Below are 23,891 nucleotides of genomic sequence, written 5' to 3'. Positions count from 1 at the left end.
CTGGTAATTTTAGAAGGGACGGAGAGAGAAGGAAGAATCAGAGACCATGTGGGAACATAGTGTGGGAGGAAGAAGAGCAAATGCGTGGTGTGGCCTTTTAGGTCCTGCCAGGGCTTTCTTAGCAAGCAGTCAGCCGTCTCTCATATCTCTTCCATCAGCTTTTCAACCCGTAGCCCTTTGTGGTTAGCCTCGATCTATACAGGGCCTAAGCATCTGGGAACATGCTTAGATTCTTTTAAAACACACTAATAATTGAGTCAGGCATGGTAGCGCACACCTTTAGTCCCAGCACTCCAGAGCCTGAGACAAGTGGATATCTGTGAGTTCAAGGACATACCAGTCTACACGTTAGTTCCAAGTCAGCCAGGGCTACACAATGAGACCCTGTCTCAACAAGAAAATGCACTAATAATTGGGCAAGATGCCTTGCCAACCATTTTCCCATGTGGAATTGAAGACACCTCCCTTACATTAAGTAAAAATTCAGTGTCCAAGACTTACTCAGAGCCTCTTGCCTAAACATTCACAATCAAAATGCCAAACCCAAGCTATTCCACCAACACAGAAGATGATCTAACAATGGTGAGATGAAATCAGTGCTCCACATGGAACGTCTTGACTCCATGACTTCTATCTGGATTGGGATTGCACTAAGTACAGAAAGATTCCACAAACGATGTATCTGAACTGACTTCTCAGAATGGGTGAAGATGCAAAGCCACAGGCTACCTGTGGCTTGTCACCAGAAGTGCCAGTCAGATACTGTAAGCTGGAAGGTAGGTAGGTGATAGGTAGATAGATAGATAGATAGATAGATAGATAGACAGACAGACAGACAGACAGACAGATAGATGTAGGTAGGTACACTCTTCTACATGAGTGTGGGAGATCAGGCTATCAACTTGTCCTTTTGTTACAAAAAAGAAAAAAGTATCACTTCTAAGACACTGAGGGTAGCACTATGGCTGTGCTGTAGCTGAAGGGAAGCACACTTGTCTAAGATACCGAAGAAGACAGGTGCTGCCATCCCAAGTCAGCAAGATTTCTGAGTTCAGTAGATTCCATGGGAGCAGCTTCCCACCACCGACCAACAAGAGAGTAGAAATTTGGGGGTAACTGGATGTGCATCTTGAAGCATTATTTTGATGCCGGAATACAATGGGGCACACACAAAAACAAAGATACATAAAGCATCCCAGTAAAAAAAAATCTCAAGAAATATTAGCTTATGTCAGACAAGATCTGTGGGCTCTGGGTGGGAGTAAGAAAGGGGTCTTTCTCAGCCCATATCATATTTTAGGGTGGTGTGTGGTGGTGTATTTTTGGATGGCATGGTGTTGATGGCATAGTAGTGAGCTCTGCTGCCTTCCAAAATACTTTAGCTTGCAAAAATTTCATTTCTGGGAAATAGAAATTGGCAGGTTGGAGCCTCAACTCGGATGCATATATGGAGATCCCAGGAATCATTTCCACACTGGAGAGAGATGTTTGGTGACTGAGCTCATCCTACTAGGAAAGCCGGTCACAAAGCTGCAGGAGCTTAACCAACACAGGGGACACCAGCGTGGCGCTTGAGCCAGTGATCTCTTTCAACCCTCTGGCGAAGCAGGTACACTTGCTGCCACTACCATGCTACAGACAAACTGAGGTGTCCTGTGTAAGCCATGAGGAGCAGAGAAGGGTGTGGATTCAGAGTTTTGGCCTTGACTTTTAGCACACAGCTTCTGTCAGCATCCATCCACTGTCTCCCAGAGACAGCTGCCCGTTTGGACCTTTACATGCAATGCCTATTGCCCCAGTCAATACCTATTGCCCCAGTCAACGCCTATTGCCCCAGTCAATGCCCATTGCCCCAGTCAATGCCTATTGCCCCAGTCAATGCCTATTGCCCCAGTCAATGCCTATTGCCCCAGTCAATGCCCATTGCCCCAGTCAATGCCTATTGCCCCAGTCAATACCTATTGCCCCAGTCAATGCCTATTGCCCCAGTCAATGCCTATTGCCCCAGTCAATGCCTATTGCCCCAGTCAATGCCTATTGCCCCAGTCAATGCCTATTGCCCCAGTCAATGCCCATTGCCCCAGTCAATGCCTATTGCCCCAGTCAATACCTATTGCCCCAGTCAATGCCTATTGCCCCAGTCAATGCCTATTGCCCCAGTCAATGCCCATTGCCCCAGTCAATGCCTGTTGCCTCGACAGAAGTTTGTCGGGGCCATATATACTCCCTGAGGCACACACTTTCTCAGGAAGAAGCATCCTCCTCATTTGTGGTAGATCCATAGACATGAGTTTGCCAGGCAGAGAGACGGGGGCTTTTAGGGTCGTGGTGAAAGGTGCAGCCTTCTGAATCAAGCATGAAAATTGTTAGAATGGCATCTAAGAGCATCCAAGACTGCAGCCATTGGACCTCCGTGGCTGCTCAGGGTGGACAGTTTCAGGTCCCTATTGAGATATTCTGTGAGCATCTATTAAGTAAAAACTCAATATGAGAAAACAAGAGAGCTGGGTGGTGGTGGCGCACACCTTTAATCCCAGCACTCAGGAAGCAGAGGCAGGCAGATCTCTGTGAGTTCGAGGACAGCCTGGTCTACAAGAGCTAGTTCCAGGACAGGAACCAAAGCTACAGAGAAACCCTGTCTCGAAAAACCAGAAAACAAAAACAAAACCAGAATCCAGCATATCAATAAAATAGTGAGGTAAGTGTCCCCTGTGTGTATTTAGTTTTTTAATGTGGCTATTGGGAAATTTAAAATTACCTTTGAAGTTTGTATCACATTTCTATTGGGCAGAGCTGGTCCGTGTCCTTCCAGAGACCTCTGCTAGTCTCCTAAGCCTATAGGGTCTTTTTACTCAAATGCTGTCTTCCCTGAAATTCTCTTCAAGGGAGAGGTGTCGAAAGTCACACCCCCCTTGGCAGGCTGGAGAGTTCTTTCCAGGGGGCTTCAGCTGATAGCAGGCTGTATTGGAATCTTTCCCCCCAAGAGAACAAAGCACAGATCAGGCCAACTCTCAGCCATCCTGTCTTCTTTCAAGGGCCAAAGAAAAAGGGTCAGGAAGCCAAATGATCTGCAAAGGGATGTACTCCATGCATGCAAAGTCCACAAATGTAATCGTTTCACTTTAGTTTAATATTTTATTTTATATGTGTGAGTGTTTTGTCTGCATCTATGTATGTGCACTGCCTGGGTGCTTGAAGAAGTCAGAAGAGGGTGCCAGATGCCCTGGAACTGGAGTGACAGTCAGCTGGAAGACATCATGCAGATGCTAGGAGTCAAACCTGGGTCCTCTGCAAGAGCATCAAATGCTCTCAGCCACTGAACCATCTCTCTCCAGGCCTCCTACACATGTGACTTTTAAAATTTGGGGAGTGTCATAAAAGTTGCAGAAAAGAAATGAAACTAATTTTGATAACGGATTTTGACATGCCTCAAAATTCTAGATATTATTATTTCACAGATAAGCAGCATAAAAGCAATTATTAATGACATATTTTGCACTCTCCTTTAAAAATATTAGATCATCAACATGTGATGTGTGCTACCTTTAACACGCACGTGCACACATACACACACAGAGACAGACACACACATTCACACATCACATGGTAGATGGCAGCTGCCACATTGGATCAAGAAGGTCCAGAGCATGTAGAAGTCTTTAATGGGAGGTCAACAGCATCTGAGATTCATGGCTGTGAAGACTGGAATTGATCATCCTGTGCTGACTACAAGGGCCTAGGTCTGCAAAGAGTTTTGATGAGATGGGGGAGGGGGGCTAAACATTTCAATAGGTGAAATTATTCTACAACCTTAAATAACAGTAACAAGTGGTGTGATTATAATTATTCTTTTTATTTTTTTTCTTTTTTTAATTTTTTATTCTGCATACAGTGTTCTGCCTGCCCATATACTTGCACACCAGAAGAGGACACCTGATTTTATTATAGATGCTGGGAATTGAACTCAGGGCCTCTGGAAAAGTAGTTAGTGCTCTTAACCCCTGAGCCATCTCTCTAGCCCCTCTTTTTCTTTCTATTTTTCTGGGTTTTTGAGACAGGGCCCCTCTGTGTAGCCTGAACTGTCCTGGAACTTGCCCTATAGACAGACCAGGCTGGCCAGGAGCTTTGCCTGCCTCTGCCTCCCGAGTGCTGGGCTTAAAATCATGAGCTACCAATGCCCATCAATTATAATTTTTCTTAAGATTTATTTTTACTTTCAATTATGTATATGTGGGGTGTTTTGAGTATGGTGTGGGTGTGTGTATGGGTGCAGGTACACGTGGAGGCCAGCAGAGGGAGTTAGAGCTCTTAGAGCTGGGTTTACAGGTGGTTGTGAGCCACACAGGCCTCTCCAGGTTGTGTTCTGGGAACAGAATTCAGGTCCTGTGTAAGAGCAGTAGGATGGGCTCTAACTGGGGAGCCACCTCTCCATCTCTCTCTTTTCTTTCTCTCATGCTTTACAGATGTGGTAGAAAAGAAATCCCAATTTCTTATATTTACTTAGAAAGTACAATTTTTAATTCTGAAGTGATGAAAAGCAATGAGCCATCAACTATGGGACTACTCTACATCTGGCCCCGAGCTTGCCCAGGAAGATGATCACATGCCTCTGGATGCTGAGAAGGAAGGTGTTGATACTGTTTTCCGAGGGGCAGAAGAGATTTTCTGGCTACAGTTATTTTTCCTATACCTAAAGTTGGAATGCACGCGATACATGCCAGTGAGTGCCGCAGGCAAATGTTCGCGGAAGATCTGTTTGGGCGGCTCAGACCACATGTGCTGGCCCAGAGTCATGGGAGTTGTCCTTGTGGGGCAGCAGAGGCAGCTGGGGGAAGTGTTGAGGCTCGAAAAACAGGTGACCATGCATTCTTCCAGCATGTGAAAATATGAATCAAATAATTTGCAAAACACCCACAGCTGTTGGTAGGAGGCATAGCACAGGTACTAATTTAGACTCTTAAGACACACTCCCCCCCCCCCCCCTCTCTCTCTCTCTCTCTCTCTCTCTCTCTCTCTCACACACACACACACACACACACACACACACACACACACACATACACACAGCACTTCAACAACAACCAAAGGTCTAAGTATTCAGCAGAGCTTATGTACAAAGTCATGTCCACAGTGCTTCCCTATCCACTAAGGATAAATTTAAGCAGCAGCTTCTGCAGGACCACAGGTGACTCACTCACTCACTTGGGGTAGAGGCAGGGGGTAAGGTCTGAGTGACATGGTTCCATCTGTCATGCACCCTCCTAATCTGACGATCTCTGTAGTGTGGCTTCCGCTGTGATGAGCTGCTCTTGCTTCATAGATTAAAGCAGTGTTGACCAATGTTGGCCTCCAAAGGCATCAGCTAGATTAGTGAGTGTCTGTGCCAAAGCTTTAGGGGACTAGGGTGTGACATCTAGGGGTTATCTGGGGTGTGCGTGACAGAGTACTGAAATTGATTATGGCCTTCACCATAGATCTCTAAGCACACTAAGTCTTGCTCCCTTTCTCTCTCTCTCTCTCTCTCTCTCTCTCTGGTGTGTGTGTGTGTGTGTATGTATGGGCATGTGTATCTAGACTTTAAATGAGTGAATTATATGCTGTGTGAATTGTAGCTTAGTGAAGTTGTTTGGCACGGAAGCAAACACCCCTTTGGGCAACAATGCTGCCCTGTGTCACCGCCCACTACTAAAGTGCCCATAGCAGAGAAATGGAATCTGCCCCATCTCCCCACACACACCTGAGGCAGCATCTTAAACAAAGCTCAGACCCAACTCATGATTCTCCTGCCTCAGCTTCCTAAATGTTGGGACTACAGGTGTGTCGCACCAGCCCTGGCTGCCTCTCACACATGACAGCTCACACACAAACAACTGATCTCAGCCTGGCATGGTAGTGTATGCCTACAAGCCCAGCACTTAGGCAGTGGAGGCAGAGGATTAGGAATTCAAACACATCCTCGACTTCTGTCTGGATTTGAGGCTAACATGGATTACTTGAGACACTCTCAAATAGACAAACATTGCTGTCCTTTGTGAAATCAACAAGGCTTCTGAGGAAGGTGCCATAGACTCAAAAAAGCCTATGTGTCACTGACCTTTCTGGTCCTCCTGACTCTCCGGCCTCTGCTGAAAAGGCTTGCGGAGCACATGCCTCAGGAACTGAAGGTAAGGTAGCTGAGCCGGGCCCTGGGCTCTTTCTGAGATGAGGAAAGAAATTGATGGCTAGGATCAGAGAGTTGGAGAGTGCTGCCTCTTCCCCAAATTCTATTTTCCAAAGCACATTGCCCAGTAAACACTAAGTGGCCACCATACCAGTATCCCCAGGGAGAAGAGACCCTTAGGCAGCAATAGGCTGGGAGCTGTTTTGAACCACACAAGGCCCCTTCAACCTAAACAATTCCACATTTGAAAGCAGCTGTGTCTGCACTCCAGAGAACATGACTGCCCAAAGCCTATCACCCAATCACACATAGCCAATCAACGCTTCATGCTTTTCCAGTGGTTTTAGAAGAATTAAAGCACACAAGAAAAGGAACAAGACATGTCACCTACATAGATCCCGTGCCTCTGACCTCCCCTCTCCTGCCTCTCAGAATCCCAGCACATCCAGAGAGGGTAAGCGGGGCCACTTAACCCTTGAGACAGAGACGAAGCTAGTCTCCTGTTAGATTCCCTGACATCAGGGTCAGGATAGTATTGGATCTGAACCTATTGGGGCATTGCATCTAAGTACCTGCCAGTGTAGAGTTCTTCTGGAGCTAACAGGTCCAGCTTCACGTTTTTGCTTCCATCGGGCTCTGGAGGTGAAGAGACACTCGTCTTCCCATGCCCTACAGGAGCAGGGAGCTGAGGGCCCAGTTGTTCCTGGTCCTGCTGGTGTCTGGCCTGGTTGTCCCCTTGAAGGGTGGCTGTGCCTTCCATTGTCTGAGTCCTGTTGGCACATCCTGGGTCGTGACAGCTCCCAGGCAGTGCTGAGTCACCTGCCACAGCGGGAAGCATCCTTGCAGTACCTGTTTCAAGGAGGTCACCAGACACACATGCCCACGTCTCAGCTGTGCTTGGTGTGATGTCACCTTCTGCTGCCTCAGCAGCTCCCGCCATTTTGCTAGGCCCCAGAGGAATATCCAACACTTCTCCAGCCAGGGGTTTGGGGGTATCCTGGTAGGCCAGCACATTTTGCATTTCTGCAGTACTGACAGCAGCTTTGGGGCTTCTTTCACCCCCAGGTGTGGCAGGGATCCACGGCTCACTGTTAGATTCAGGCACAGTCAAAAGACTTCCGTGAGGAGAAGAGCCCTCCAGGGCACTGGTGGATCCTTGTAGATTACTTGAACACTCGGTGTGAACAGGGGCCCCGGTACCGGCTCCTCTGTGCTGACTATTGCTGGCCAGTGTTTTTAAGTTCTCTTTTCCAGAAGGACTGCTGTTCCCTCGAACAGAAACCTCTTCTGAGTGGCTCTGAGGAGCCACAGGGAAGCCAGGAGCTCTTTCTGCTGGTACCCCCTGAACAGCTGCAGAGGAGGGAAGGCCCAATGCTGACTCCTGCCTGCTTCTTCCCTGCTGTGAATGAGCCTGAGCTCCCTGGTCAGACTCCCCAGTCTCTTCTAGCCTTTCCCTGGTCACCATCAATGGGTCACAGGTCACTTGCCCCTCAACCCTGGCACCTGGAAGGTTCTCCTCCAAGGCTGTCTTGGCCAGACCCCCCAGCTTCTCAGATGCTGGATCCTGGGGAAGCAGATGAGAAATCTCAGCCTCCACGATCAACTCTTGCTTCTTCTCCACCTGGAGTCCAGCAGGAGGTACAGGGAGATGGGCAGCAGCCACTCCTTGAGCCCCATCTAGAAGCTTCTCCGGGTTCGGTGATATGCCGGGTCCCTCAACCAGAAAATTCTTTGATGCTCCTGCCTTTTCACCAGGTAAACTCTGGGGCCGATCGGCAGCCAGGGCTCCGAGCACAGACTGCTCAAAGATCTTGGTGATGTGCTCTCTGAAGTCAGGAAGACCCGTAATTATGCTGGTCTGTTTGGAGCTTGCACCCTCGCTACCTGATGCACCAACCCTCAGATCTGGGGTAAGTTCTACTGCGTTCTCCCTGTGACCACCTGTCTCTCCTGCTGCATCCTCTCTGGCAGCGGGTGCTGCAACCTCAGAGGGCCTGGTATTTGCTTCTGGAGCTGCAGTCACATGCAGCTCTTTTGTCGTCTGCTCATCTTTGGCCAGGGATGTCATCCTGTCCAAGTAGGGCATGAGACTCACCGGTCCCTCAGTAGTTCCAGCTTGAGGGCCACCACTAACAGCCCCGGCTGCAGAGATTTCCCCTGGTTGCAAGAGTGTGGTGAAGGAGACAGCTGATACCTTTCCAGGAGTGTCATTTTCCAAAGCAGGTGGGAACTCCTTTGTGGGACAGGAATGTTCATGAGGTGCTCTGGGGTCTTCAGAGGAAACGGGTCTCAGGCTACCATCTCCTGCATCCTCCCCCGCAGTGCCATTGATATGTAGGTAAGGGATGCCAGGCACAGTCTCTTCAGGTGGTCGAGCCGGTAGGAGCCTCTGTGGATCTGAAACAGCGCCGTGTGCCAGAACGTCCACTGTACTTCCGGGAATCCTATCTGATTCTCCAGCTGGCCCCAAGGAATCCCCACAGCTGGGCTCAAGCTGTTCAAGTTGGCATGGCTCAGTCAGGGTGGAGGTGTAACCTTCTTTCCCAGATGTAAGGTGCTGATCAGTCTGAAAGAAGCCACTGTGCGGAGCCGCATCTGGTCCCTTGGAAGCCTGCTGCATCCCAGGGTCTCCTTCCCGGGCATCAACATTCGCCTCCACAGATCCACCGATACCATCTTGCTCTGCCCCTCTGGGGAAACTGCCAAGAGGCCCTTGTGCTTCTACACCGAAGGTGGCCAGCTGCTCCATTTCCAGCTGTGGGGCTGACTCTTCCTGACTCTCATCACGGGCCTCACTCTCTAGGGCATCCTGGGTGGGCGTGACTCTGGTAGGCACTGGGACCGGAGCACAGTGCGCTGTATCCAGGAGAGCTACTGAGTCAGGTGGACAAGGCGGGGCCTCCACTATGTTTGTACTTGCCACCTCTGTCTTACCCAAGCCTTGAGGCAGGGGCAGTCCATCACTTGCTTCAGAAATACCTGAGTCCCCACAACGTGCTTCTTCACGCTGGCTGCCTGCTTTCAAAGTATCATCCAGCTCCTGTTGGGACTTGCTCGGCCCCTGCCTGATACAGCAACTCTCTTTTCCACCCAAGTTTCCTGTAAGAGCGGTGTCTTCTGCAGGATGCAGGATCTCCGAGGGCTGACCGCCACTGCCCACGCCCCCTTGCTCATTTTCTCCTAATGCAGGCAGCTTCTGTCCCAGTGGGGTTGGCGGTTCTGATTCCTCTGATGGTGCCTTTCCCAGATCCGTATCCTTGAGTGCTGAACTTGGAGTGTTGCAAGGACCGCCTTTGGGGGGAAGTTCTGAAGCCTGCTCCTTTCCTTCATGAGCGGACAAGCTCGCACCTATGCAAGGCTCCCCTTCCGTGGGTAATAGGATTGGGGAAGGATTTGTACCCCCCTTCTTCAGACCTGGACCACTTGGACAAGCCCCTTGCACGTTTGTAGGTGACTGGGCCTTCTCACAGAGAACAGCAAAGACAGATGCTTCTGGGTCCAGTTTGGATGACTGGAGCGGGTTCTCTGGAGGTGGTGGGAGGCTGTCCTCTGGGCAGGACAGTTTTCCCTGACAGTCTAGATCCAAACCAAGCATAGTGTGTCCATGTCCCACTACTGAGTTCTTCCCACTGAGGGGAGGTAACACATTGGTATGAACTTCCTGTCCAGGTTCGGCCTTCTCCAGCCTCCGCAAGGGTGAGTGGCTCTTTTTTATTTCCAATATGTTCTCCGCCTCCCCAGCTTTGGATTCCTCCTCCACTGCTGGAACAGACAGGAAACCTGATTTCTCAGAGTCTAAAGCGGGAAGTGACTGTGTTGTTCCCAATCCTGCACTGCCCCGAAGCATGCTGGGGCTTTTGGTCTGAGATCCTGAACTTGCCCAGGTGGCTTCTTGGGGAGGAGATGGCTCAGCAGTTCCAGCCGGTGCTGAGGACAGGATGGGGTCCTCCTCATGGTGTTTGTGCAGTGGAGTGGGTGTGCCAGTTATATGGGATTCAGCACCTACCTGCCTCACTGCCTCTGCTGACCCAGAGAGGGGCCCATCCTTGAGGCCAGCAACTGCCTGTCTGGGTGGCTGTGTTGAGTCTAAGTTGGGAGAGTCACTGTGTGGCCTTGCAACCTCATCTTTGTCAGACTCCAGATGGAGCTCGCTGTGAAAGGCTTGGGACCTCTCTTCCCCTTGATTCCCAGACTCTGCGCCATCAAGGACACTGATGGCTTCTTGTCCCTTAGGCTTGTCTCCCAGTGATCTGCTTTCTTCTCGAGCCACAACTCTGGTTTCAGTATTCTCGGGAGCCTTAGGACCATCACCTGATCCCACTGACTTTCTAGAACTTTCATTTGAAGCCCCATGGGAGAAAGTTGGTAGCAACAGCCCTTCTAGGACTGTATCATTTTGTCCCTGCAAGAAAGGGGCAAGGGCCCCTCGGAGGCTGCCTTCCGGTTGTTCTTCTGGTGTTCTTCCCAGATCTGATGCTGGCTTCAGTTCCACCACCCCCGTATCAACCTGTTCTGTGGCCAGATCTGTAGAAAGTGGCATCTCAGCCTCAGAATCTGTCTCCTTGGACAAGCTGGGCTCCTCTACAGTGACAGAATTCCAAGCAGCAGGCTGTGCAGCGCGACAGGAGGCTGCATGTGTTTCCTCTGCTCTAGTAAATGGAGAGGCCTTAGTATTCCCAAGCAAGCTAGCATCCGGCTGGTTACCTGATGCCACACAGACAACTTGCTGGGGCCCAGGTCTTGATGTCCCTGTCTGTGGTTGGCTTTGAACATCTCTGGTGTCTCCTCGAGTCTCCTTCCAGAGGTCACTATCTCTTGGAGCTGTGGCAAAATCTAGCGGGTCTGAGGGCTGTTCTGCCTGTGGCAGCTGCTTTTCCACCTTCTGCTGGCAGCTTTCCTGGGTGGCAGTGATCGCTCCAACTCCAGGCTCAGCCCCCAAGTTGCTTTTAGAAGGATGGTGGCCTCCAAGAGACTCCAAGTTCTTGACTGAATATGTAGGTAGCACCTCCACTCCCCCTCTTTCTTTATCAGACGATCTTAGGACTGGATCTTGTGGGAACATGGTCTCAAGTTTTGCGGGGGACTCCTCTGGGACATCTGAGCTCTCCATCCTCAGCCCAGTGACAGCAGGGGCCTTGGTGGCAGACGCTGGGGGAGAGAAGTCATCTACATCCGCTTTCTCTTGGGACTCAAAACCACCAGGCCAGTCACTCTCTCCACACAGCAGCTCTGTCCTTGGCTCCCGGGGAGGCACTAGGGAAATTCCTGGCAGTTGGCCAGTGCCTCTGGAGGATGAGTTCGGTCCCTCTCGCTTCGGTTCTGTGTCTTCTGCAGCACTGGGCCTTGTGGTGGCCATGGTGTGCTGTGTGGAGCCATCCCCTTTAGGAGTAAGCGTTGCTAAGGCGTCCCCTTGGATACTAGAGGAAGCTTCCTTCCTAGGGTGATGGGTAAGGGTACCATCTTCAGGTGCTGCTTCTGAGCTTGCCAAGCAACCTTCTGGGGGACACTCGGTGAAGGGCATGGGGGTCGAGGGGCACGCCTGTTCCCAGGACAGTGATGAGCTGGGCACTGGAGAACCTTCTGGCCCCCTGGATTCCTGGGGGTGCTTCCCTGGCTCGGTCACCTCTGGGGACACACTACATGGATCCAGGCTGGCTGCACTCTCAGAAGCGGAGCAGGAGCCTCCTAGCCCAGTGCTGCCAACAATGAAAACATGAGTTGTCTCATTGGTCCTCACAGATACCCAAAGCAGAGCCATAGACAGGCAGAATGACCCCCAACCTGACTCCCATAGAAAGTTACCAGGAGCCTCCACCAAAAACATACTGACCCCCATGCATGGAGCACCACAGGGAGCCCCATCTCCCTCCTCCGGTAATCATTATCCATGCCCTTGCTTCTTCAAAAGCCAATGAAGGAAGTCTCAGACATCCAGGCGTGGGGCTTTCCATGCGGGTCAGTAGTGAGCAGGGAAATATGGAAACTCATTGAAAATAATAAAGAATGCAGGCAACCCAGGAAAAGTGTGTGTGTGTGTGTGTGTGTGTATGTGTGTGTGTGTGTGTAGGTGCACACATGTGGAGGCCAGAGAACAACCTTGAGAGTCGATCCAGAATCTTTTGACAGTTTTTCTGCAGTGTACACCAGGAGGAATTTCCTGTCTTTGTTTCCCATCTTCCTTACAGATGTGTGTACTACATCTCTGGTTTTTGTGGGGGCTTGGAGGTTTGAACTCAGGTCCTCATGCTCTATCAGCAAGTTATTCTATCTGCTGACCCATCTCTCTAGCTCCAATGTCTCATTTTCCTGAGACAGAATATCACAGGCCTGGAGCTTGCTAAGCAGGCTAGGCTGGCTGGCCACGGAGCCCCAGGGATCTGTCTCTCTCCGGGACAGCCTTTTACGTGGATTATAAACATACTCTATTATCCTGCCTTTTTAAAATGTGAATTCTTAGAATTTAATTCAGGCCCTCATTCTTGACAGTCAAACACTTTCCTCAGCTTCCCAGGGAGCCTTTGAATCAATCAATCAATAAAAACGTACAGTAGGGCTGGGCAGTGGTGGCGCACACCTTTAATCCCAATACTCAGGAGGCAGAAGCAGGCAGATCTCTGTGAGTTCGAGGCCAGCCTGGTTTATAAGAGCTAGTTCCAGGACAGGCTCCAAAGCTACAGAGCAACCCTGTCTTCAAAAACCAAAATCCAAACCATCACCCCCCCTCAAAATGTAGAGTACAGTAGGGCAGAGTGAACAAGTTCTGGATAATTACAAGATGGTCTCAAGTATTTCTTGGGTAATTTTGTATTTGGGGAAAGGGCATAAATTAGAAAAGCTGTGATTTTGAAATTGAGGGCTATTCTTTTTTGTTTGGTTGGTTTTTCAGACAGGGTCTTAATATGTAGCTCTGGCTGTCCTGGAACTCACTCGGTAGACCAGGCTGACCTCTCTCTCAGAGATCCGCCTGCCTCTGCCTCCCAAGTGCTGGGATTAAAGGCGTGTGTCACCATCCCCTTAAATATATTCTTGAAGATAGCTGATGCTTCAGTGTATGGTGGTCCAGTGAGAGGATAATCCAAGTCACTTGTCGTTTCCACGGAATTTCTCCACTGGCCAGCAGATATCCCCCGAGAGCTGAAATCCCTTCATACCTGTGTTTGTCCCGATGACAACGTGTGACACACTCAGAGAACTGGGAGGACCTTGGCTCAGAGTTAAAGCACTCACCAACCCTCCTGCTCTTCTAACACAGGCCACTGAGGCTATATTTGAATACGTTGCTCAGTTCCCTGCTGTTTTAAGTGCATTTTTAAATTTTATTTTTACGATTTTGAGGCAGGGTCTCAGGTAGTCTAGCTGGGTTGGAACCTCCCAAACACTGGGATTGCAGGTGTGCACCACGACACCCAGCTGCCTTTTAATTTTATAACCCAAGTATGACTGACACAGAACTGTGAGAACATGCTTGTGAGCTTTCCCTTGCAGTAGTCCAGTCCCCCCCCTTCCTGGTTTCCCGTGCTGTGCTGTAGGATGTGAGCTTTGTTATTTCTATAGCTGTGATTCTATGTATTTGCCATGACTCTATATTTCCTAGTATCAAGAGAAGTTATGACGTAAGTCAAAGTTAACGGAAATACAATTTTTCTAAAGCTTTACATTTTTATTGTCAATGTTTTATTTTCTTTTTAATTAGGTAGGGGGTGGGGGTGTATATGTATGCAGTGCTCATGGAGGCTGAAAGAAGCTGCTGGATGTTCTGAGCTGGAGAGGAAGGTGGTTGTGAGCCACCTGACATGGGTGTAGGGAACCAAATTCAGGTCCTCTGCAAAAGCCGTATGCATATTTGATTGCTGAGCTATCTCTCCAGCTCCATCTAGGACTTTTAAAAAGTCATTTTGTTTTAAGATATTTTATGGCAAGAATAGGAAAGGAAGCTTCTAGAACCGTTGATAACTGTTACATACACACATCTACAGACCCACTGTATTCAGAGGGTGGTTTCTGGTCTCCATACCCACCAAAAAAATCTCCCGCTCTTGCTTTCATACTTGCAGGAAGCCTAGGATGGAAGGAGAGGTGGAATGTATTCCTATTACACGTGATGAGATCAGAGATGGGGCTCAGTGGGGAGCTTCTTTGCTAAGGACCCGAGCCTGGATCCCCAGCATCCACATGGAGCCATGTGTTGTGGTACAACCCCAACACTGGAAGAGGGGTGAAAATCATGTAGATCTCAGGGGCTCCTGGCCCACCAGTCTAGTCAAAACAGCAATCCCAAGTCCAATGAGAGACCTGGTCCCCCAAAACAAGATGGGCCCTATCTGGTCTCCATACACATCATCATCTGGAAGAAAGCCAGGCATATAAGCTTTGTAATGATTTGAGTCTTAATTTTGTTTTTATTGTATCTGATATGATAGATAGTTATCTGATTGTTCTTGAATTATGTTATTTTAATAAAATAAATTAAATAAAAAGAAATGAAGTGGAAAGCAATAGAAAAAAGACTCTCAATGCCGACATCTACCCTCCACACTTATCCAGGTGAACATACACACATGCATATGCACACACATACATGTGCACACACAACAAACATACTACTCACTAGCTCCCCCCAGTTATAAATACATGCTCTAGACTGATCCATATGTCTCCCCATATCTGCGTTGAAGCCCTAGACTCCAGAATAACTCTTTGGAGATTAGGAGGAAAAGTTAAATGAGATCATGGGATGGGTGCCTAATCCAGAAGGACTGGTGTCCGTATGTAGAAAGACAGACAGCAGGGGTGCACATGCAGAGGAGGGTCGTATGAGGACACAGTGAGCAGATGACTTCTGCAAGCCAGGAAGAGAGGCCTCCCCAGAAGCCAGCCCTATGGCACCTTGCCCTGGACTTCAGCAGCCAGCACTATGAGAAAAACATGTCTGTCCATTAAATCGGCAGTCTGTGGTGGTCTTTGATGGCAACCCAAGCATGAATAAAACAAGCATATGGGCATCTATTGTACGTATGGGCATCTATTGTATGTACGGGCATCTATTGTATGTACGGGCATCTATTGTATGTACGGGAATCTATTGTATGTATGGGCGTCTATTGTACGTATGGGCGTCTATTGTACGTATGGGCATCTATTGTATATACGGGCATCTATTGTACATATGGGCATCTATTGTATGTATGGACATCTATTGTACATATGGGCATCTATTGTATGTATGAGCATCTATTGTATGAATGGGCATCTATCGTCCTTTCTTTTCGATGTTTTGAGGTTTCAGTCTTTCCCTCATAACAAGCTGAGAAGTGAGAATGGATGCGATGGTGTCAGAGTTTGGCATAGGCCATCTCACTAAACCCAGTAAGCAGTAGATGTGATAGGTGTTACCGCTGCTATTTGCAGATGAGAACACAGAACAGGGAGGCTGAGCTTGGATCTTGGTTGGACATCTTCCTGCTCTCTCGACACACTGCCTGGAAGAACAAAACCTCCCAGGGAGAGAGGAGGCTCTGTCCTCCACCCAGTGCAGCCTCTCTGCCAAGCCAGTCACCTCTGCATGGGACATCATCTAAAGCCGTTAGGGAGGTGTATACATCCCATTGCCATGGCAGCCATCTTTGCCTAAATGCCAGTTCCTGCACATAAGAGGAGGGATGGGTACCTGAGGACCCACGAGGGAGCTGGCTACAGTTTCAAGTGACTCAGCATTTTCTCACCCAAAAGCAATGCGGGCAAAGGCAGAGTAGAGAAAAATGAAGGGGAGAGAGATTTATACATCACTCCAGTGTCCATGTGGTCACCCAGACGACCATGGAGACACCCAGCTCAGCCCTGGCAGGTATGTGCAAAACTGCCTAGAATTTGAGTAAAGCATGTGCACTTGGCCTTCCAGAAAGTACCCAGCAGGGATCCAGAACTGTGATGATCTATCGGCCAGATGGCCTGTTCCCAGCACTGCTGTGATTCCACCTGGAGGCTCTTCCTTTCAGCAAGGACTTTATATATTGGTGTGTTCCATCTGTGAACGGGGTCAAAAAGTTTAGCGGAGGATGAGATTACTTGAGCGTTCCTATATATGTCGTCTGGCTTGAGAACTGCAGGAGCAGCCCCTTCTTGTCCCCTGTATCCCACTGGAAATGACACAAACAAAGCCATGTCCGCAGCTGCCTTCCAACAGCAATGGCCAGTGAAGCATAGCCCATGATTTCCCTTAGACTGATGGAAGTCATTGCTGTCTGAGACAGACTACTAAATGTACCATTTTGGCACCCTGTAAACTTGCTCACTCTTATCAGAGAGCAACTAGGAATGAATCTTCCATGGAGTGGGGGACACACAGCAACTCCCTCTGAATCCGAGACCAGAGGTTGGTCTCTTCTGCAGAAGGCCAGAACCAGGGATCTCTTTGATTACCCATCAGAAGCAATTCTTAACGTCAGATGACAGGCACTCACCAGAAGCAGATTTGCCTAAGGGCTGGAGAAATGCTAGGAACTGGTCTGCTGAGGGCTCTAGTTAATTAAGCTGACATAAGTCCTTTTATGCCTCAAGATTGAGTAGAGACGTGCGGGACACAGCTGTACTCACAATCAGTTGGGGCCTCAAGTGTCCTTAGCCGAGCTCTGGGATGAGGTCTGAAGGACAAAGGACCCCAGCTTCTTTCCGAGGCAGACTCTGCCTACAGCACCCCGAAGGAGCAACCTAAGGGTGTTGGCCCAAGAGCAGCAGCAATCTGCTAAGCAAGTGTTGTGGGGCACAGAAAAGGTGTCCCCACGACTTTGGTACGAACAAACCTATCAATGTAGGTTCATAAATGCACACAGGTCTGAAGACACGCAGCAATGCTTCCCCACAAGGAGGCCGACTGGAAGATGTAAATGTGACTGCTGTATCCCTGGCCATTAAGACCAACAAACTACAAAGCAAAATAGCAGTGGGGAGAGTGGCCACACACTGAGCGTTTACTTGGGCCAAGTCTGTGTTAACAACTCTTGAGTTACAATTTCATTTAACCCACACAGCAGCTTGGCAGAGGGGATGCCCCCCATGGTATACATGAAAAATTGTTCCCAGAAAAGGTCTAGCCCAGAAGAAGGGGATGAACTGCAGATGTAAGGCAAGATCAAGGCCCCGGCACTGCCTGGCTCCAGAGCTGTTTTCTTTGCGTGCTGTCTACACCAGCCTCTTGCCTGGGCAGGTAAAGCTCTCTTTCTCCCATGCACCCTAGCCCCCTTCTTTCTGAACTCCAGGAGGCAGACAAAGCAACAGCTTAGAGGTGTCGTCTGTGTGGATTTTTCTGACATCTGTGGCCTGGCCTTCATCTCCTGCTCTATTCTATACAAAGCTACCTGGAACCTGGAGCCTTTCTGCCCCTCCCCAGAAATCTCCGTGAAGTCCCTCTGGCCCTGACTCCCAAATTACAGCTCTTTTACAGGGTCACCTAGTATTAGACACAGTAACCATCCCTGGGATTGATGATAATTTCCCTCCCTGGAAGCTGTGTGGACCCTTGCCTGCTTTCAACACTGTACTTACAATGCCTGGTATATGGCCATACTCAGTAGATAATACTGTGAAAGAGATGGACATATGAGTGGATGGACAGACGGATGGATAAACGGATGGATGGATAGATGGATAAATGGGTGGATGGGTGGGTGGGTGGATGGATGGATGGATGGATGGATGGAGGGAGGGAGGGACGGATGTAGATGATGGGTAGATGGACATATAGATGAATGGGCAGATAGACATATGGATGGATAGAGGAATAAGTGGATAAATGGGAAGATGGATAGGTAGACAGATGGCAGATAGATGGATGGATATGAGTGAACTCAAATCAAGGATAGTAAATATTTAATAATGTTCTCAAATCAGTATTTGAAGATTAGGGAAGTGTTTTTCTCCCCTAGAGCCACAGTATTTTTATAACCTACTAGCCTAAGCCTCTTGTTTTACAAATGGGGAAGGCACAAAGGCAAAGTATTTTTTTAAATGCTTCTTGGAAAAGTCCTGGTGAGACAGTATGCCTGAGCCCCAGGCCCTGTATCTCCCGGCAGGTTACATCCGTTATAGGTGTATAGCAAATAACTTACTAGCAACTATACAGCCCAGATGTCTGTGAATGACTTCTATTCATAAGTCAACCTAATTCAAAAGATGAAAAGATCTCCCCATATAGCATCGTTACCATTACTCATGGCATTCCAATGCTCTCTCTGGAAAAGAGAAGCCTGGGGCAGAGCAGAAGCAAGTGAGTTAGAACAGGCCTGGGAGTTGCCAGCCCTGATTCTTGTCCAGAGATTGGGTGCCATAGTGAGGCGGGCATGAGGGCTGTTGCCCAGGTCCCCGCATTCCTGCATTAATCATCAAACTAGAGACCGCCTCTTATCAGTTCTTTCTTACAAAGTCCAATGTGTAGCTCAGGTTGGCCTTGAACTTGCAGTCCTTCTGCTTAGTCTCCCTAGTTCTTGGATCATGGGTGAGTACCACCATTTATATCAAAGTGAATTTTTATATCATTTCGAGATCAAGGTGTCATTTAACTCATTCACCAGCTAGCTTACTGCAGAGGAGGGAAAGAAGAAAAGAAAATTGAAAAACTAAAACTTAGCCAGGTTTCTCAGCAACTCTCCCACGGGCACCTAAAAGATAGAAGAGTGACCCAGTTTCGTGACTTGGGCTAGAACTTCAATGAGGCTGAATTGTTGCACACGAGGGCTACCCACTGCTGGGACCATCAATGTCTCTGCCATCTCTCACATACTGTTCTTCACACGCACATAGATCCAAACTTCCAGGGATCGAATCAAGAAACAAAGTGAACCACCCCCTTAGAGAAGCCATCTGTTTTGGGTTATGAGCCTTGGTCTTTGGCAGCCCACAGCATCCATTTTTATTTATATCAAAGAAAAGTCCTTAAAGGTCAGATAAACCCAAATCAAGGAATGTGGCAGAATATTCATCTAAATATGAGCATGTCATCCATTCAAAGGTAAACCCCGCCAGTCATTCATGGAAAAGTGTGATTGGCTCCTAGAATTGGATTTTTTTTTTATCTTGTTACTTCAAGGGTAGAAATTCTGGTGAGTGCTTTGTTGCCCTGTGCCTTTTGATAGGACTTTCAGGGTGTATTAAAACAATTTGTATGCTTGTATGCTGCAGGAAATGCAGTGCAAAACAGGGATCACAACAGAAGCAACCCTCAGTGACTGAAAATCTTGTGTGCATGTGTGTTTATGTGTATATGGCTACAGATGAGGACATACATGTGTACACAGGTTTGTGTGGAAGCCAGAGAGAACCACAGTACTTTCTCTGGGTGCCTTCCATGTTGTTTTGGCTTGGGATTTGGTTTGGTTTTCTTGGAGAGAGTTGCTTGTTTCAGTTGTTGTTCTGAGATAGGCTCTCTCAGTGGCCTGGAACTCACAAAGCAGGCTGGCCGAGTGGCTGGTGAGTCCCAGAGATCCTCTTGTCTTGGTATTGGAATTAAAAGCATGCACCACTCCATCCAGTTTTTTCCAGTGTGCATTCTGGGGTAGAATTTAGGTCTTCATGCTCGCCTGGTAAATAACTTGCCAACTGTACTCTGTGTGTGTTTGTTTGTTTTTATAGTACTAGGGCTCAAGCCCAGGCAGGTGCTTGTCCACTGAGTATTCAGAGAATTCGCTGCCTTCTCCGAAGCAGATGACACTTGCGTACTTGTTTACTGAGCTCAAAATGTGACGAAGGGATTCCTCTTTATACTAAACCTCAGTCCCATCTATTGTGCTATTCACTACCTTGTACTATGTGGTGGGAGAGTGGGAGGCCACAAGTCCACATCACTGGGAGCCAAGCTGCTTTGATATCAAAGTCATAAAGACATCCCAGCCTCCTTCCGGGGCTGCCACAGCTGCGGGGCTGATCTTGGAAAGATTAACTGCTGTCGTGGTTGGCATCTGAGACCGTAAACAGACCTAGGGGACTGCACATGCCTGTGACACAAGGACCTTTTAGAGGGAAGAGAGAGACAACCTTTGTACTCCAAACCACCCTTGTTCTTTTTTCTTTTCTCTTTTCTCTTCTCTTTTTTCTTTTTCTTCTCTCTCTCTCTCTCTCTCTCTCTCTCTCTCTTTCTCTCTCTCTCTCTCTCCCTCTCTCTCTCTCTCTCTCTCTCTCTCTCTCTCTCTCTCTCTCTCTCTCTCTCTCTCTCTCTTTTTTTGCCTAGAAGGATCTCCTCACTCTTTCCAGAACAAGTGCCAGGGGTTTTGCTCATCTCTAGTTACAAACCAAGTCTCTTTCTTTCTTAGAAACTGGGCAGGCTGTTTCAATGTTTTCAGAGTGCCTGAGCTGCTGCAAAATATCATAGCAAGAATTACTAATTAGAAAAGAGTTCTCTCCTACACAACAAAGCTCTGAAGTTCACTGACAAAATAAATAGATAAATAAATAAATAAGAGTTCCCAGTCACAGGAACGGGACTGCTAAAGGTGATGGGGAAGAGAGATGGCAAGCCCCGCAGAGAAGGAAAACCTGTCCTGCTGTCCCCAGCCTAGGGCTGGAGATGGTGACGTGGAGGCTAGGGGTGAGTGAAGACTGACAGCCTCCCTTCCTTAAGGAGACAGAGGTAGGTGTTTAGAGAGACCAAGGCAGCTAGAATTCCCAGGCCAGAGTGAATACTAGCACGGAGAAGGCTGGACAGAGAGAAAGTTCTAGAAATAGAGAGGTCCCGACTTTGGCATGTGCCCATACAGAGATCATCTGAAAGGAGATACATGGAGCAGACCTCAGAGTCACACAGAGCTGGGAATGGTTCTGATTCTCACCATCCAGAGTGGAAAATGTCTACGGCTCACAGGGCATCTGTCAGGGGACCAAGAAGGGCTTGGTCTCCATGGTGGGAAATGAACCCGCACACAAACATGGCAGTGGCCCCACCTTCCAAAGCGAGATTTGAAAAGATTGAGCTATTCCAAATAACTGCCCCACAGCAGAGTTCAGGAATATTTATAGAAATATAAAAATATCTACTCCCCAAAAGCTTAAAGCTCGCAATGCCTGGCATGCAAAGAATCAGGGACAGATGAGCCACGATGAAAAGAAAACGTATCTTGTCAAAAACTGACCCGGAGTTCACAAAAGCTATCACAGGGCTGGGGGCATAGCCTAGTAGGAGTGCTTGCTTAGCATGTATGGGGCCTGGAGTTAATCTTCAGCTGCATGGAAATAAGAAAACTGTATTTGATATGTCCACGGGGTTAAAGGAAAGCCTGGGCCTCTCAAACACAGACATGAGAGGTATTAAAAAAAAAAAAAAGAAAGACCCAGCTCTGATTTTCAGGGGCAAAAGCAGTCACATGAATGAAAAATGCACTGGTTGAGAATGGTGGGTTCGATGCTCAGAGGCAAAGGCCAGTGTCCTTGCAGGGGCTGCAATAGAAATGTCCAAACAGAGGACAGAGACTAAAGGAGACGCACAGAATCATGGGTGAGGTGTGGCGTGGCTGCTCATGGGTCAATACGTGTGTCACTGGAGTCCTCAGAGGAAGACAGTACATAGAAGACATTTTTGAGGAAATAAAGTCCAAAAAGTTTCAGAATTCACTTAAACTGTAAATCCATGTCACGGCCAAGAATACCTGTTGTAATGTGCAGGAAACAACGAGAAACCGCACCAAGGTATAGCACTGTCAAGTTGTTTAGCGCTAGTGAGAAATAAAATAAGAAAAGCAACTAGAGAAAAATAAAAGAATGAAGTTAAGGATGCTAGCAGATTTAGTATCAGAAATAACGTAAGCGGAAATAGAGTGGGGTAACGTTTGACAGAGAAACAACCACAACCCCAGCAATAAATCTGTCTACTGAGAGTTCTTTGCTCAGAGAAATATCTTTCTGAAATATAAACGGGATAGAGATATTTTTTAGACAAGTTAAAGCTAAAAGAATTAACCAGCCAAGTACGATGGTACAATGTTTTTCATTCCAGCATTCAGGAGGCAGAAGCAGGTGGATCTCTGTGAGTCCAGGATAGCCACAGCTACACAATGAGATCCTGTCTCAAAAGAAGAAGAAGAAAAAGGAGAAGAAGGCCAAAATACCAATAGATTTACTGTTGTTTTTATTGTTGCTGAGAGAGGGTAGTCCTGACTGACCTGGAGCTCAGAGATCTACCTGCCTCTGCCTCCTGCTGGGGTTAAAGGTGAACTCTACCTCCCCATGCCAGATTTATCTTTCAAGAAATGTTAAAGGAAGCCCTTCACCAGGAGGGAAAGAATACCAGATGATGACCAGACCCTACACCAAAGTACAACAAACGGGCATTGTGCACACACTCTTTTCCCCTTTATAGTCTAAATCTCATTTAAAACATAAAAAACTAGTTGCTTGAAGCAAAAGAATTTATTGCCACATTTGTAACTTACACAGAATAAAATGTGCAATAACAATAGAAAAAAGGCTGAAAGAGGCAAAGTGGGAGTTTGTTCTTTCTTTTATGAGATCTATTTTTATGTTGTATGCTAAATTTCTACACCTTTGTATGTGCATACAGTACCCATGGAGGCCAGAAGGGGGCATCAGATTCCCCTGAAACTAGAACTACAGGCAGTTGTGAGAACAGGCCGTTGTGAACTGATCCTGGGTCCTCTGTAGGAGCTAAGGATCTTAAGCACTGAGCTGTCTCTCCAGCCCCTGGAAGCTTACTCTTGCAAGCTGCTCCTAATGTGTATGTGATGCTATCCCCTCACTTCAAAGGAGATCCTGATATGCTAACAATACATATGCTACGTCCTAAAGCCACCATGAAAAACAAGATTTGTGGTCACTAAGTCAAAAGGAAAAAAAATCACAAATATAATCAAAACAAAAGAGATGGATGATGGGCTGGAGAGATGGCTCAGCGGTTGGGAGCATTGCCTGCTCTTCCAAAGGTCCTGAGTTCAATTCCTGGCAACCACATGGTGGCTCACAACCATCTGTAATGAGGTCTGGTGCCCTCTTCTGGCCTGCAGGCATGCATGTAGAAAGAATATTGTATACATAATAAATAAATAAATATTTAAAAAAAAAAAGAGATGGATGACTAGAAAACAAGTCTAGATTATTTACTGTAGACTACAGAATCAAGTCAACCATTTAATAATCACATTAAATACTACTAAGCCTCTAATTAAAAGGCTTAATTTTTTCAAAGTGGACTAATGACCTAGACCCAACTATACCTTGCCTACATACAACAATGACAGTTAACCACTGATTTTTTTTTTTAAGTACCAATAAGTTAAAAGTAAGGATGGGAGGCTGGATGTGGTGGTACACACCTTTAATCCCAGTATTTAGAAGACAGGCAAGCAGGTCTCTGTGAGCTTAAGACCAGCCTGCTCTACATAGTGAGTTCCAGACTAGCAAGGGCTACATAGTGTGACCCTGTCTCCAAAAGAAGGAGGAAGAGGAGGAGGAAGGGTATAAGAAAGAAAGAAAAAAAATCTATGTTTATCTTCTATCAAACAAAATAGATCTTTGTGCAGAGAACACAATAGGCATAAAGATCACTTCATAATAAAATGGCTCAATTCATCAAGAAGATATTAAAATTTTCTAAAACTCTATGTACCTAATAACAACAGAGCTTCAAAATACAAAAAAAAAATCAAAATTTGACAGAACAGAAAGGAGAATGGGGTACCAGAGCAATGGCTTAGTAGTTAAGAGTCCTTGCTGCTCCTGCCGAAGACCTGAATTT

At 47.6% G+C, this 23,891-nt stretch overlaps 1 protein-coding gene across 20 annotated transcripts in view; it reads right to left on the bottom strand.

Moving 5' to 3' along the window:
• The window catches only part of Tacc2 (transforming acidic coiled-coil containing protein 2), a 208,903-nt gene that overhangs the window by 127,467 nt on the left and 57,545 nt on the right, over window positions 1-23,891 (bottom strand). For all 20 annotated transcript variants that reach the window (XM_075972486.1, XM_075972495.1, XM_075972503.1 and 17 more), the window contains 2 exons: window positions 6,733-11,856; window positions 6,095-6,196 (listed from right to left, as the gene is read on the bottom strand). In XM_075972486.1, coding sequence (XP_075828601.1) covers window positions 6,095-6,196; window positions 6,733-11,856 — 5,226 coding nt within the window. The remainder of the gene's footprint in view (window positions 1-6,094; window positions 6,197-6,732; window positions 11,857-23,891) is intronic.

Source organism: Microtus pennsylvanicus, chromosome 5 (genome assembly GCF_037038515.1).
Source record: "Microtus pennsylvanicus isolate mMicPen1 chromosome 5, mMicPen1.hap1, whole genome shotgun sequence".
Classification (NCBI taxonomy): domain Eukaryota; kingdom Metazoa; phylum Chordata; class Mammalia; order Rodentia; family Cricetidae; genus Microtus; species Microtus pennsylvanicus.
This window is presented reverse-complemented; position numbering and strand designations above follow the sequence as displayed.